This window comes from Pollicipes pollicipes, unplaced genomic scaffold, assembly GCF_011947565.3.
Source record: "Pollicipes pollicipes isolate AB1234 unplaced genomic scaffold, Ppol_2.1 Scaffold_7231;HRSCAF=8579_pilon_pilon_pilon, whole genome shotgun sequence".
NCBI lineage: Eukaryota > Metazoa > Arthropoda > Thecostraca > Pollicipedomorpha > Pollicipedidae > Pollicipes > Pollicipes pollicipes.
The window spans coordinates 15,952,362-15,969,225 of NW_023597034.1; the positions used below are offsets into that span (position 1 = coordinate 15,952,362).

At 49.1% G+C, this 16,864-nt stretch overlaps 1 protein-coding gene across 5 annotated transcripts; it reads left to right on the forward strand.

Annotated features, from left to right (window-relative positions):
- Positions 1-5,764: 5,764 nt before the first annotated feature.
- Positions 5,765-11,612, forward strand: LOC119109603 (estradiol 17-beta-dehydrogenase 8). 5 transcript variants are annotated; one of them, XM_037233298.1, is made up of 3 exons: positions 5,765-5,836; positions 8,384-8,503; positions 10,680-11,612. In XM_037233298.1, exon 3 carries the CDS (start codon positions 10,682-10,684, stop codon positions 11,417-11,419), a length of 738 nt encoding a protein of 245 aa, XP_037089193.1. In that variant the 5' UTR covers positions 5,765-5,836; positions 8,384-8,503; positions 10,680-10,681; the 3' UTR covers positions 11,420-11,612. The 5 variants fall into 5 exon arrangements, with proteins under 5 accessions (XP_037089193.1, XP_037089191.1, XP_037089195.1 ...); XM_037233299.1 differs by having other exon boundaries at positions 5,833-5,847; XM_037233297.1 differs by lacking the exon at positions 5,765-5,836 and adding an exon at positions 5,873-6,026.
- Positions 11,613-16,864: the final 5,252 nt, after the last annotated feature.

Below are 16,864 nucleotides of genomic sequence, written 5' to 3' on the forward strand. Positions count from 1 at the left end.
CCCCCTTGACCACTTAAGCCGCTGCGCGCGGCCAGGCGCCCCAAGCGGAAACCCGCCAGGAGCACCCAGCCGCAACGCGAGCGACAAGCCGCTAGACCCGTGTGGGGCCCCACGGGCCCCCCACGCCCCCGGATATCCGAGCCAAAGTGGAATGTTGGGACGCGCCGTGACTGACGCGCACGACGCGCTCCTCAACCACCAGGATCTGATCAACCCGGGGACGTGGGCGAGAGGACACGGCGACCCCGATAAAACGAGGATGAGGAGTGGTGATAGAGCCGGATGCGGAAGTGCGAGCCATGTGGGGGGGGGGGGGGGGGGGAGTGGGCGGGATAAGGAGCAGGGGCTCACGTACCGGCAGGGTCACTGGGCTCTGAAATGAACAGCTTGCGCTGTCCGCCCATTACCGGAGCTGGGACCCGAGGGCGCGCTAGTCCCCTACACTAGCCGAAGCCGTTGATCCTGCAGGGAACCCACTTCAGTTCGAATGTGTGGCAAATAAAGCCCCGTAATGTCAATGTCATTCGCAACGGAAGTTGAGTATAAAAGCGTCGCTAGTTGGGTGGCTCTTCAGTGGCTACATTCAATTATACTGAAGAACCCATACCTGGTACACAATGAGCGTACCCACGCAGATGCGCAGCTAGAATCTTGGTAAGGGGTCACGAGATTGACAAAGGGCCCGCTCCTGGTGAAAGGCCCCCACCCAAGACATTACCAGATATGACCCAGTTGATTTCAAGTGGCGCGATTTGCTCCGTTCTGTATTAATATGCACCTTTCTTACTACAAGCCACAAGGCACCGAGAGATGCCCTTCTGTCACTACTTTGAAGCCAATAACCTGAAGAAACCAGGCCTTAAATGATGACATAGAAAAAGCCACCGACGGTTTTCATTTTGCAAGTATACAGATGACTCTTTCTTAGAAATAACACTCGGGGCTTTTCCGGAATTTCCGCTGTGTTGTGCAGAGACATCGTGAACGTAGATGATAGTTAACGCATATTTTAAATGGAAATGGGGTTATAAATTTGCTTGGACATGCCCAATCCCTGTGTGTCTGTGAATCTGCCTCCCTTTTCCAGAATCCAGACGTGAAAAAGTATATCACATGCCTTTGACCACGTGCGCTCGCAAGCCTGAGAACAAAAACCCTGATGCATGGCATTGCCGTCTTCGTAAGCCGTACGGCCTTCGCCGCGGGCACCATCAGGTGGAGGCCAGCGGGCGGACAAAACCACATCGTTTCCAACAAAGTACCTTTGAACACTTGAGGATACAAACTCATACGTTTAAAGAACAATTTGGAGGTATGCTTCAGCTAAACAATTTTTAGACTTATAATAGGGGCGCGTTAGCATTCATAGCATATCAGGCATGTGCTGGAATCTAACCATATATCTACACCGGTTGGGGTAGAATCTCTGTACTCGGGTTGCTGTCGCTATTGGTTCACTCAGAGAGCGTTCCGAAATTATGCAGGTGAGATATATGCCCAAACCTAATATTTGAACCGTGCGGATATATTTAGAAAAAACTTTCGGCAGCATTATTTCCAGACGGTTGGTCTCGCGCACCAAGCGCCCGCCGCCCGGTGTTAGCTGCAGCGCCTGCCGCCACTCGGTTTGATGGAACTGCAACCCCATCGATCGATGCTCTTGCTTCTAGGATTGCGAGCAGGCCAAAAATTTGTTTACGGAATTTCTTTCACATGTTGACTCCGATACGATTGAACCTCCTCATTAGTGGCGGCTTCGTTTTGCTCTGCCCCGTTCAAAACCTAAGAAACCACTTTCTTTTCCGGGTAAAGGCCAGTGGCCAGAACACTAAGGGCACACTGTATTCCCCGGTCAAATGCTTGCGTAAAGGTTCCTTCCACTACAGCGCGGGGTGCCTGACGGCTGCCATGCTGGCGACTAGGGGGCAGGGTCTCCGGATCGATACGGAAGCCCTTGGAGGGATCAGTGAAACACATGTTCGCCTGCCTGACGGCTGCCGTGCTGGCGCCTCGGGGGCGGGGTCTCCAGGTCGACGCAGAAGCCCTTGGAGGGATCAGTGAAACATTGTTCGCCTACCTGACGCTGGAGCCATCTGAGCCAAGCATATTGACCCCGGATAGACGCAGGCACTCTCCCTGACGCACAAAGATCTCTTATCCGCCGGTGGTGTCCAGTAGTTCGCACAGAGACCCCAATTCAGCCAAACGAGCCACTGGGTGAAATGGAGCCGAGAGCTCTCCGTTCTGAACTGGAACCCCTGGCTGTGAATGGGCCTATCATCGCCTTCTTTTGACCTTTCGCCGTAAACTCTCATATCCATTTTCGCCGTCAGAGGGCCTCAACCAACACAAGCGGCCCTCTAGCATTTGAGCCCTGTCCCCAACCAATGCTCAGACAGACACGGAGCAGATAATTCGGTGCTGATGCTGTCTGACCGACGTAGAGGCCCGCATTGCCCCAGGACATTCCACACCGGTGCAAGACGCCCCCTGTCTGATATTTTAGGGCCCTGTCCTGAGAATTGGGGTCCTTAATGTGACTACCACCAGCTGTTCGTGCCTTTCAATCTGATATATGATCGCCCGTGCTGAGGGGCACCTCGGAACCCTTTGCGAGACCCCTCGAACACTACTCCGGACCGATTTAGGGCCCATCCCCAATACAGGATCTTAATCAGGCACTGCAATGCAACAATGCGCGGCTCCTGTATCGGCCAGGGGCCAGTGCCCAACAGGGTATTCTGTGTCAACAAGGGGTCTACCAATGACTCCCTGACCAGTCGGTCAGGGGAGCATTTGCTCAACAGAGACGGGAACGGGACCCCAAATGACAGAGGATCTCTCGCGTCGGCCGGGGCCCCCTGACAATGAAAGGAAACATGAGAACTTATCATCAGTGTTCGCATTGAGACAATGAAAGGCTCCTATGCCAGCCAGTGCCCGCACTACCGGACGATGGGGCCCCAGCAACGTTCCAGCATGGGCCCGTTAAGCCAAACTGGAGTCATTGTGCCAATTATTAGACCAGCTACTCTGGCGAGGAATGTTGTTGCACCAGTAAGGGCTCATGCGTCGATCCGAAGTCAACTGCGCGGGTCCAAAGGCCTCCCGCGTCAGGGAGGGAACCAGTGTGGCATGATGTATCCCCCTACAGGCCTCCGGATCGACCAGGGGATCCCGCCCCGCGTCGCCAGAATGACAGCCGGAGGATACCCCACGGTGGAACGGAATGGCCCCCCAGACCTTGACCATAAGCAATAGGCGTCCCATGGCGTTCTTACCCCAGGGAAAATAGGTTGCACGAAAATAGGGGGTCTCATTCGCGAAAAGGAGTGGATCGTAATAAAAAACCAACGGGGCCACCCCATGTTTGCCTGAGAGCGCTCATTCCTTTCCAGAATCGATTAGTTGCACATCTTACACCAAATTTTAGCCTGCGCGCCAGAAATCTCGGGAGCAAGGACAGAGATGGTCTGGGTTGCTCCTTCCGGAAAACCGAACGGCGCTGGCCACTGCAAGTGACACGAGGTGGTGGGTGTCTTTCAGAATTAAAGAGCACCTTTCAAAAATTAGACTGAACGCATCATTTTTACAACTTTGAAGTTTTCTTCTGAACAGATACAGTTGCAGCGACACGAAAAAGAGGTTCTGCCTTTACTCTTTCAGGCTCGCTCCCATATTCCTGAAGCATTTCGCAGTGCTGTTAAGACTACTCCGCGTTTATCATCAATCTAAAAATCGCACCAGTGAAATATAAGCCCGGAATACCTTCTAAATGCATGCTTTGATGTCTTGCGCTGTCAAAGAAACTTCTTTAAGATACGTCATAATTTTCGTCCACCCGTTGGCCAAATCTTAATCTTTGCCGCGGGGCCGGCGCTGCGCGACTTGTGGAGACTGCAACGATTGACATCGAAGCTTTTATTACTAAAATTTGTGAACCCGCGCGCTCAAAACTACGCTACAAAATTTGTATCAATAATCGATTCCGATCGAATGTTGGTCATTTCCAGAAAAACTGGCTTCGCCATGTTCATTTACACTGCTGACCTATTTTCATCTACATACAATCCACATTCGCGGGGCTCCATACCTTTGTAGGGAGGAGATACAAATTTTGCCGAAGCTTCTGCGTTCTATCGGTTTAGGAAGTCCACTGAACCATTTGAAAATGGGGAGCACCGGCGGTTCATTTCATGCAATCGTTTAACGCATGAATCCTTCAATTTACGAACCGCGAAATTCAGGTGGAATTTACCTTGTGGTAGTTTCAGGCTTCCCATGCGGTTATACAAAGGGGGAAATAAAAGACAAAACACCAAAGCAACGCATGCCCTTATGGAAAAATGGGCCATATCCGGCGATTTTCTTTATGACCCTTTCACTACTAGGGCGACCTTTGTCAACCCTGTGCCCACTCCACGTCAAGGCTTTAGATGCGCGCCTGCTGACACGCGAGGGTTCTTCACGGTCGCCGTCGTCCGCCGCTGGTGAGGCACGCTTCTATTACGCTGGGTGCCGACGGTGCTAACGGACCAGCATCGCGTAACCGTAAATCGCGCGATGTCGCCAGCGGGATTTACATAACGGCGTGGCGGTACTAGCGCCACGCCACGCACGGTGCTGGTGGTGTGGTCGCTCTGATGTTCGGTAACTGCTACAACTACACCTGCGCTTACCTGATGTTGGCGATGTTTGCGGTGCGATGCGTTTGAAACCCCAGGAAGTCCAAGCACAGCCCCTTTGTTACAGAAGTGAGCGGGCGTGGGTAGCTCGTGGTGAAGCCTGAATTGTTTTGGCTTCGTCTGTAGCTGTGCTGGGCCCGGCGCTTGTGTCGCCCCCTGTAGTATGCCTGCCTTAAGGCTTGACCAGTGGCCACTGTCTAGCCGGGTGCACTGGGTTCCTCCGGCGTCGGCATGGAGCTGCTTGAGAACCACACCGTATTGGGACTGAAGAGGAAGGAGACGCAACAACTTTTGTTCACACTGCTTCAGACGAATAGCAGAAGGGCGGGCTCCCGGCGGTTTTATGACGCAGGGACTAGCCCACTTATGTGAGACTAGCTCAGGTGGCAACGACCTTTTTGAGAAAGGTGGACCGAACTGTTGTTTGACCTATAGTCCTCTACCACCGTAGAACGCATGGGGTGAACTGTGAAATGGGTCTGCTGAGGTCACAACGGCCGCCTATGGACGCGTGGCTTGGGGTCTTGGTGGGGCCTGCTAAGGTTACAGTGGGACACCTTGCCCAAACTGCATGGAGCTTGCCAAGACCTCGGCCCGTCACCTTGAAGCGCGTGGTCCGGGCTCTGTATGGAGGCTGCTGAGGTCAAAGCGGAAGTCGTCTCCCGACTTACAACTGAGGCCTGCTTTGGCGGTATCGCTCCAACCACCGCGGTTCACATCTGGTGCCTAACAAGCTGTCCGCCAAACTCAGCCGGGACGCACAGGTCTGGGATCCGGGACAGTTTGACCTCCAGGCCGGCCTGACTCGACGGCTGTTAGCACCTGCCGTTCGACTGACAAAGAAAGTGGCAACGACAAAGACATGACAACGGTGAGCCTGACATGACCTGACTTGAACAAGATAACATTTGTTGACTACGCCGGCATCAGTACAAAAACGGATAGCTTTTCACTCCACAGTGCATATGTAACAGCCGTGGTGGCTGAAATAGGCCAGCAGTTATTCCGTTCAGAGAATAACGCAACGCACGGGACCGCGCGCATCGCCTGCTGAGGAAGGGGCTCCAGTGACGTTACACTAACGTTGAGCGGATGGGGCACGGAAATCAGCGGACGATTCGACCCCTCTTACGCGGCCTCGGCTCCACCTGGTCTGGACAGGGTAGTTGGTGTTCTGCCCCTTTTTTCATACCCTGCGAAAATCAGAATTACACTGTGACACCAGTGAACACAGATTGTTCATGCTGCTTAATGTCATAATGAAATTGAATGACTTGATTTCATAATTATTTTTCTTTTCTGTAGATGGTGTCAAAAAATCCCATGAAGTACACTGGCATGGTAAACTGTAAATGTGGTTGATATTTTTGACATTTGGTCTTCTACTCACCTCATGACTTAAAATTATGTTTATTTTACAAGAAACAAAATAGTTCCAATAAGTGTTTTTGACATTCATTAACTCGATAACAATATTGTCACTTGCCCACATCATACCATGATATGCAATGCTGCAAGGACTTTTTTGTAACTTATGAATGATTATGTTAAGATTTGTCCTAGTGGCTGTAAGCCCATCATCCAGAGGTCCAGCTTCTGATTCCCTGACTGCCACAAAAACATTTACCATATCTGCTTGACCTCTGTGAATGCATATTGACACCAACTCATTTTTCATCTGAATGCAGTAAATTGTAACCTTGATGTTGACCCACACACATTTTTCAACCACAACAAGCCAATATTTTTTAATGACTTTGGAGAGAATATTCAGATGAATGAAGAACACTGAATACAGGACGCCATTACATTGACACATAAATGTCACTTTAAGTGCTTTGAGTCCTGAGAGGATCTTCCAAGATTAAGTGTGAATCACAGAATACAGGAAGTCCTAACAAAACACCACACAATATATCAGATCCATAAGATCATGTTGAAAAAGCACAAAAGAGATACAATGCCCAGGGTGCAATGATGATTTTAATATTTAGTTCTACCCAAGGGATCAGTCTATTACAAGTGAATGCCTTCAAGCCTGGGTAGGATCATCAATAGATTTGGTCAGACCTTGCCATTTTTTCCTTGCTGAAATGGTTTGCAGTGGAGGCAGTGACCACTCAAGAGCAGAGGATGGGGTGCATCACATCATCCAATGTGGTGCATCAAAGTTTTACCTAAGAAATTTCACCCTCCTATGGGCTCAGGGCTCATACAATAAGTGATGCATAGCATGGGGTTTGATCCTCAAAATCCATGCACCGAAATTGTTGGAACTAAATTTTAAAAGTACTGTAAGTCCCTTCAGGTAATGGGGACTGCTGATGTCCTGTGCAGGTGGAGCATGTCAACCACACTGTGAATCAGTTGGCACCTCCCATTCAGTTCAGAGCACCTTCCAAAGACCCCTGCTATCTCCAAAGTAGCATTTTGGTCCCTTCACATGCTCCTCATTACATCAAAATAACAGTGTAAGGGAACTTGACGGTGCCCAAACTTCTCATAATTTCAGAGATTTTACCATCACTGAGCATGTTCTCACTTGAGCACGAGTAGTGTCCTAGTTGAACACTGGATACTTCACACAAAATTTGGTGTGGCTGTGGCCCACCATTTATAATTTATTTAGGAAGACATTTGAGGGGGTCAAATTAACCCCACTCTGAACAGTACTAAGTACAAATATTTCTACAGTACTAAGATCTTTAAGTGAATAACAGGCAGTGTGCAAAAATTTGTCTGAATTTGGCTGCATACCATATTTAATCAAAATTTGTTGCAGCATCAACAGCCACAATCAGTAACATAATTATAATGAACAATGCTCAGCAATATGCAATGGTGTTCAGCAACCAATAGCAAACAATTCACAATGGCCAGTAGTTATGTGGGATTCAGGGCAAAAGCAAATTGTTTATTTGGTTGCATAGAAATGCGTATGAACCCAATGGTCAGGATGAGTCTGTCATAATGGTCGTGTAAGAAATACATATGCTATTCTCAGAATCACCAAATGCATGTATATTATTTATGGCAATGTCCCATCTTAGGGTCATATTTCCCAAACATACCCTAGTGGGACCTCAAGACCAATTACATCAAATCATGGCACTGGGTGTCACTAGTGCCACTGCCACTTCGTGTCACTGCATTAGTGCCACTGCAACACCGTCAAATCATGGCAAGAATACCAATTTTGCATATTTTCGGCTTTGAAGTATGTTTTCAACACATTATAACAGCACTCCACTTATTCCCTGCAGTCGCGACCACCGTTGCCATGACAACCACCGAGCGCACTTCTTCAGTAGAGGTGTGCGCGATGGTATAAATGTCCAGTTATGCGCACCAGTAATTGGTGCGCATAATAGGATCTTTGAAATTGGCCAGGTGGGCAACGGCCCGCTACCAAGAAGCAGGTTGTTTGCAGTTTTAATCAGTGTGTCACATGCAAGGCCCTATAACAACATCACGTGGGTCATGTGGTGCTGCCATTCCCATAGCCGAAGTGCGCCCAAAAAAGAGCGGCTACGGTAAACGCCGTACGGGAGAAGTCCAAAGCCTTGGTAAAGCGCTTCGTTGAATTCGCGTGATGATATCTTCATGTTCGAGTTTCTTTTTTGAACGGAGTGTTCCAAGCTTTCTAAGCATTTATTACACAAACATTTTGACACATCTGTGCGTTGAAAACATTGCAGAACCAGTCAAATTTTTGTCCCGAGGGTCGGCCACTTTATATCAAGATTCCGAGCCATTCAGAAATATTACGAGAAAACTGGGTTTTCTGATCAAATCCTACGCGTCTGATTTGACAACAGGTGAGGTGTACAGAAAAGGTCGGTCACTTCCTTAAAATTGCTGTCGCGCTCCCTTAGGTGTGCGCAAATTTCTATTGTATGCACAGGGGTCAGGTGCACCTGTATTCTTTTGTGAGGGACCTGGCCCCCAATGTTGAGTTGGGCCCCCCAATGTTGGCTTTGCCCCCCCCCATGTTTTTGGTTAGAGCACCACAACAACGTGGATAAAATGATCATAACCCAAAAGACTATCTTCTTTGATCTTTCTGCGTTGTGGCAACCCGTGCCACTCTCATCACGAAAAGTCATGATTGCCCTCACCACAAGACACAAGTCGTGACACCTGAGCGGATAAACGATGCAATAAACTTCTCAGACCATCGCCATAAGACACGCAATGGTCTGTGAGGTTAAACTGAAAAGCTCTGGAATATGGGAATGGCCAAAGTCCTTCATGGCTAACCGCGTCCCCGTCCCCCACGACCAAAATGCGTGCCGCGTCCCATCACACCCATAGAACGTCTTCCAAAATCGAGGCGCCTTCACCCGCCAATCGGAAGAGATGAGTGCGTCCAGTGCCTGCTCCCTGGATCCAACCCTGCATGAATTCTTTACTGCTTAAAATAAAGACTTCTAAATTGTACAAAGATTAGAAACATATATTAGGTTAATCAAAATGAAATGGGCTAAATCCGATCAGAAAAGTGTGGAGTAGGTTGTCGGGCCTCTGGTTCGGCCCCTAATAATTTCCTAAAATTGGTACCCCTGATTGAATGGATGTGTGCCATGTGAGCCATTTTAATTTCCGGTAGGCAGGTTCTTAATCAGCACAGCAAAGTGATAAGTGACCAGTCTACGAAGTACGTTTGAATGTAATGAGTGAAACTGCGCATTATTGAGTGACATTTGGACATTACCTATAGGACATTAGGGAGATCTGGATTCCTTTACTTGGGGTCCAAAATCGTGTGATTTTATTCTGGTATTCGTTGTCATTGAGGCTTTATGATGCATTCACCCGCCAAGGCTAAGGGGTGTCGCGTGCCTCTCGGCAAGAAGGGTAGACACGCGGGAATTCAAACCGGGCATTTATGATTTACTTCTGGTAGTCCTACGCAATATGCAATACGCACGCGTATATGAAACTGATGACCTTGGGGAGATCTTGGTTGCGCGAAGTTCTTGTTCCAAGAATCAGCCGGCAGTTCCTTTAAACTTTTTCCAGTTTAGGGTGTTCTGTTTCGAGACCTTGACTTCCATCAGATTTGATTCTTTCGACAATCCGTTTAGTTTCGCGTAGTTATTTTTCCTGGTTGACTGACACATTCTGAATGATTCTTGGCTGATCAGGACCATACCGCGCACAAACGTTACAATGCTGTTTCTGGGTCACCCGAATGATTTTTAATGTTAAAGGTGCTTGACGGACGCGATGACCATTTGCTCTCTCGAGTTCCCCAGACCTCCCTAGCCTTTCAGCTTCTAAAGAAAGGACATCCTTGCCGTCTTTTGTCCTTGAACTGTCCTGAGCTCCGTAGCAGCACTCAGATCCATCCGGCGATGTCTTGTCCGTCGTTTGTCTCCGATTCTGCCATATTCAAGTATCCTGCATTTAATCATCTTGTGGCCCGTACTAATCTTTATCCGGGGGGCCAGACCACTGCATATTCCCGAGTGGCCTTATCAGTTTGGGCCCCTTGACCATCTTGGGCTCTTTCACGTCTTGGGTAACATACTACGTTGCTCAATCCCCAATTTCCACCAGTATCTGTGCTCCTTTATTTGGTTAACATACAGCTGATTGCATAGGTTGAACACAATCTGGGCGTGAAATGGCATTTGTAGCTGATGCGCCCGAAAAAGAATCATCATCACGCCTTGAGGTCACTTGACCACTCTGGGTGCTTGTCGAGGGTCCGGTTGGGACTGTTTCGTAGTCCCTAGTATGAGTCATTTGACTGCCGTTGGGGCCTTTTATCATACCGGGCACCCTAGCCAAAATACAACTGTGAAGACCTAATGACTAATAGTCTAAATAAAATAAGATGTGAAGACTAAATAACTCAGGCATAAAATGTGCAGGGTATGCTTTACGGACGATATCAAAGATCAGACGCCAATAAGATCATGCATGCAGATGTGAGGGCACGAACAAACAGTGCGTCACGGGCTAAACAATATGTTTGATATTTTTCAGCCATGTTGACTGGGAAGCTTGCTCTGGTCACCGGCGGTGGCTCTGGCATCGGCCGAGCCGTATGTCAAGTCATGGCGCGAGAGGGCGCCCGCATAGTGGCCGCAGACATCAACGAAGCTTCGGCTAAGGAGACGGCTGCGATGCTGGGCGGTGCCGAGCACGTGGGCGTGCCCATGGACGTGACGTCGGAGGAGTCCGTGGCAGCGGTGGTCAGCGGGGTGCGCGAGAAGTTCGGCTCACCCGCCTCGTGTGTCGTCAACTGCGCTGGCATCACCAAGGACTGCTTTCTGCGGGACATGAGTGTTGAGACGTTCATGCAGGTCATTGACGTCAACTTGAAAGGCACGTTCCTGATCACGAGGCTGACCGCAAACGCCATGATTGACGCTAAAGTAGGCGGGTCAATTGTCAACATCGCGAGCATCGTCGGCAAGGGCGGCAACATCGGCCAGTGCAACTACACAGCCAGTAAGGCCGGCGTGGAAGGGTTCACGCGGACCGCAGCCAAGGAGCTGGGTCGCAAGGGCATTCGCTGCAACGCCATCCTGCCCGGCTTCATCGACACGCCGATGGTGAGCTATGTACCGGACAAGGTGATGGAGAAGCTGCTGCCGCTGATCGTGCTGGGCCGGCCCGGGCGGCCCGAGGAGGTGGCCGAGCTGGCCGCCTTTCTCGCCTCTGAGCGGGCCTCGTACATGACCGGTGCTAGCGTCGAGGTCACGGGCGGGTACGGTATGTGAGCCGTGCTGCCCGCGCCAAGCTCGCCAACAGCGTGGCGCTTACATTAGAGGTGTAGTTTCGGAAAATAATTTGGAGGTTGAGCATGACAAATGGCAAACATGCACCCAAAATGGAATCCTCTCTGTCTCTCTCTCCCTCTCTCTCTCGTCTCTCTTTCTCTCTCTTGCGACTCTCTCTCTCTCTCTCTCTCTCTCTCTCTCTCTCTCTCTCTCTCTCTCTCTCTCTCTCTCTCTCTCTCTCTCTCTCTCTCTCTCTCTCTCCCTCTCGCATCTCTCGCTCTTTTTATTTTCTCACATAGTTGGGGGCTGAAGCACCCTCTCCCCTAACTGAAAAGGGAACTACGTTCTAGTCTTCGTGAAATTGCAGAACACTTAATTACCTTGGCAATGATAGTATGCTGGTGGAGGACATGACATGCAGATCGTGCAGTAGATCTTGCAGGCCGATTTCATTTCATTGTACGTACAATTTCCCTCGCGAGACATCAAATTATAAAGTGTGAATGACTTAATGCAGCAAACTCAGGTGGGTTAGTCGGATGTGGATGCGACGTTTTATGCGTAGTTGGTGATATGTTTAGTGGGGTTTTGTTATGCGTATATTGCCTATGACAAGAACTGAATTTCAATAAACTGTCTGTGAGAATCCGCCAACTTGAAAGCTACAGCAGTCAGAGCTGAGCCAGGAGTGCTGCTGCGGCTGGTGCATTTTCTAAAGTAAAATTTGCGGGAGGATTAAGCATCATTTTTGAACGAGCACGCTAGGGTAATGATGGACCAGTCTCATGACGCCACGCTTTATTTTTAAGATCGCGAAGATAGATTGCGACCCTGTATCTTCCTCTGCCCTGGATATTGATAAAACGACTAAAACGTCAAATTTATGCACTCGTAAAATATGCACGCTTATCAATGCGGGGAGTCATCGAAGAGATCATTATGGTAATATAGTTATGGCATATGGGGTATTAGATACATGACAAACGTACTCGCGTAAAATTTTTGGACGCTTATATCTTGTGTAACCGTTTACCGCGCATACACCTTGCATACTACTTTTCCACACATTCATCTTCATTAACACGGCTCGGTACCCTTCGCTCGAGTGTGTGGGGTGGGTGGATAGGGGTCAGTTTGACCCCCCTGAGATCTGAGAAACTAAGATAGCCAGAAACTATAAATTCACAGGAAAGATTAACCTGTGCGTGAACCGACTGGAAAAGGGTCGATTACACTACGTGATATGCACCTAAAAACAATACGTTTATTTGGGAAATTGTAGGTCGGTGACTTACGTTGACCTTAAAGAAGCCCGTGGAACACACCGCAACGTCTGTTGCGGTCCCTGTCATTAACACATTCGAAATGAGCACCAAAACTACCTCGTGAAACCAAGTTCTCGAGTAAAAAGTAGGTTAGTTTTGACCTTGTTCCGACCGTCAAGCCTGACCATAGGTTAACGGAAGTGGCTTGTAATTTTGAATTCAATTGGTTTATTGCATAATAAACTATTTCAGATTTATACGGCTTCAACTAACACTCCGTTGTTGCATCACATTGAACGATTCCCCAGAAATGCCCTTTGCTGACTCCCATGGCCTGGCTTTGACCCCCCCCCCCCGTGGGTCAGCGACCTTGTGACGTACATCTCGTTTTGTACATAAAAAGATCTGCTATTAAATTCTCTACATCTATGCAAAGTGTGGCGCGGCTACGTCTTGCCGTTCGGAAACCATTCTGGAAAAACCCTGGATGGTGGGGGGGGGGGGGGGGCGGGGACCCCATCCGCCTGAGCACATGTTAATCCAGGTCACCATGGTTGGTTTCGTGAGAACATATACCTAAGTTTTTGTAGGGCTGTATGGGTGCGGTGCGAACAAACGGAGGACAAAAAGGACGGGAAAGAACAACAATCCATGGAGTCGATCAGAAATCAATCTTTCAGAACGACACATCATCCCAGCGCAGAGGAGAACAACCGTAAGTACATCTAGCACATCATTCCAGCGCGAAGGAAAGCAACCGTAAGTACATCTACACACGGCTTCGACTGTGATAACTGAGAACCCTGTACCATCGTACCTTGCACTATAAAGAGAGGCAGTTCGCGGCCGGTATATCTGGAAATCGTGCTCGTAAACGCCAGATGCGAACGACTCGACAATTCTAATCTTATCTGTCTTGATCACCGAGTGGCTAGAGAGATGACAATATTTGAAAAGCGTTGTTTGGCGCTACGGATGCCCGAGCGGCCTTGAAATTAAAAAAGATCCTTCATCGGCCATTAACGTTTCGGGAAATGGACTTTCCTGTCCTTTCAGCTTGAGGTTAATCTGGCAGTGGGACCCAGAGGGTTCAAATTTTCAGCGGACACTAGTTCACGCGCTGGCAAATATCCTGATGCCTAGAAATCAGAGATCGGCCGGTAAGTTTTGGTTGATCTGAAATTCTCCATCACCTAATGTTGGCATCGTTTCCTGTATCGTTCCGTTGCTAGTTAAGCCTTCTCCATTCTGCGTGGTTCGAAAACCAGCCGATTTTCTGGTTAAATCGTTGGTACACGACTCATCATGTATTTTCAGATACAAAAGGACTGGTGAAAAGGATGATAGTCTGCGGCAAGCAAGGGACAAAATATAGCACTCACAAACGTTTAAAAATAACCCAAGCACCTAAACAATGACACTCACACAAGGAAACTACGTGTACCGGATGTACTTCGGCTTTTACATTTCATCCCGGCTAGTCCGAGATGAAATGTGTAAGTCTTCACATGATTGTAGCGCAGTCGTGTTCTCAGCAGCACGGCAGCACGGTCGTAGCAGGTCTCTCTCTCTCTCTCTCTCTCTCTCGAGAGAGAGAGAGCGAGGCTTCAAATCTAGGCCTTTCATACCGCTGAAAATGGTGGAGTGGGTCAGCAGACCCGATGCCGACGAAGGCGCTAGGCCCCCGCGCTCCTCTTATCGTGCCGGGCTACAGGTTGCGCTGTGACGCCCGGCGCCGGGGCCCTCGGGCGTGTGTTTTCCATCCCCACGGGCGGCCGGCTGTCACCTGCGCGTCGACCCCAGGACGGGCTGGTCCGCACTGAACTCGAATATGACCTTGAGGGGTGAGCTAGAGAAGTCAGGACTATTTGATGGACGCTAGTCCGTTTGCAGTTGAATACAATGAACCCTCTAATCCTAACATGTCCGGTAACTTTTGACCGATGTGGATTTCCCCATCACGTGAACTTGCAGTGTAACCTTGAGATGGCAAGACTTTTTGCGGACACTAATCATGCGGTGGCCAATATGTTGTTGCGTGAAAATCAGAAACAGGCAGGTAGCTTTTCGGAGATAATTTGTTCCTTGTTATTCAATCCTAAATTAAACCTCAAAAAGTGATGTTGATGGTTTAGAATTCTTTGACGAACATCGCATGCGCTGGTGAAGATTCTGATGATAAGCTACGTGACACATGCACTTTTGTACCAAGAGCCCGTCTATGATAGCATGCACTGGTGAATATTCTGATGCTAAGGAATCCAAAATCGGCCGGTGAATTCTCGTACTATGGAGCCTTCAGCCACCTTATGTAATTTTCCACGTTTGGTTGAAAGTTTAGACGGAGATAGCCGCCCTAAAGATCATTCGATGCAGATCACGGGCCCGCCCTTCTAAGGTCTAAACCTTCTAGTTTCTTAGATGAAGTGAATATGTGCGAACTATCTCTGGGACTTTTCGAGGTCACCCGGGCATCCATGATGCCATGATAACGTCATTGACATTCTGCCATTCCGTTGACCATGCCGCCTTCAGGGCCAGGAAAAATATAATTGTCGAGTCATTCATATCTAGCGTTTGTGAACGCGATTTCAAGATATAACGTGTCTGAACCAATGTTGTGCAAGGTAAGATGGCGTAATCGTTAACAACGTGGTAGACGAAATCGATAACGCAGAACTCAGCCGTTTGGTGTTGAATCTCCCCCCCCCCCCCCGCCATGGTTTTAGGTGATTTCAACGCGCACCACGCTGTTTGGGATTGCGACTATACAAACATGAGTGTACGTCCATGTGAACATCTTTTTATCCAACAAGAATCACTGTGCCTGTAAAATGCCGAGACTCGGACACACGTTCCGCCGCCCTTGGGCGGGAAGTGTGCCATTGACCGAAGTCTTTTGAGCCCACAGCTTATGCCGTGTTTTACAAGGCATGTTCTCAACGACCCCATGGGCAGCAGTGATTTCAGCAGTGATTAGTTGAGTTATCGGAATGGAGCCGTCGTTGGGCCCCGGCCTCAGGAATGAAATTAAAAAAGCCGATTGGCGTGAGCTCGAAATTCGGCTAGACTTGATGTCCTCAGCCCATTCACTTAGAGCCTTCATCTGCCCACGTCTTTTCGTCCTCGCTTTTGAATGTCGTTAATGGATGCATTCTAAAAACTACTGGGACACCGCGTCGCACCCCAGCCCCATCGTGGACCGCGCTTGTAGGGCGCGCCCACGCGCCTTTCGACCGCAGCAGCACTTGACAAATCTGATGGCCTTCCGCAAAGCCAGCGCGGCAGCAAGGCGCACCATCCGCGAAGCGAATCGCGTCACCTGAAGGACATGCGCAAACAAACTTAATGGCTTCACCCCAACAGTAGAGGTGTGGTCTCAGTTCCAACGAACCTCCCGCCATTTTTTTCCACTATGCTACCAGTGCTGGCATACGTGGGCAGCATGTCATGTAACCAATGGATGTGACCAATGCGACCGTTCGGGCATTAACAGAGCGCTCCGGACGGAGAGCGACAGTGTACACTGGTTACGTCACAGAGTTCGCGCCGAGACAGCGCCTGCACGATTTTTCGTCTGTGGTTAACTCAGTTACAATCTACCATTTACTATGTTGAGTCCCTGCTGAGTGGTTTTACCTTGCTATGGAAAAGAGGCGAGCAAATAATGTTCTGGAGACTGATCGGAGTAGGCAAAGCGACACGAGGTCGAGTCTTAGGCGCGATTAATCACATCTCGCACCTCATTGATGTATTAGATTAGGTGGCTCATTTTAATTATTAAATCATACAATAACAATCATGAAAAAGTGGACGCAAAAGTAGTGCACAATACCAACATCCTCACGGGCCAGACATGATGCACAAGTATGTAATCCTCAAAACCTATAGAACGTGTTTTTCATAACTTGCATGAAATTACGCAACATCGTCAACAAATGAGAAAATGGCCGGGGATCTCAAGGTCAGCGACTCTTCCGCCGGGCTTGCATGGATGCAGGGGGCAGCCAAACTCTGAGCCACCAATGTGCACCAGCCCAATAGGGTCTCCCCACTTGGTGAATATCCGAATGTCCGTGTGAATCTCGAACGAAACATCCTCTTTCGACGAGGTCGGCTCATTTACAGAGTCGCCCCTATTGATCGTCCTGGCACGCATGTCCGGAGGGATCGCCCCCCC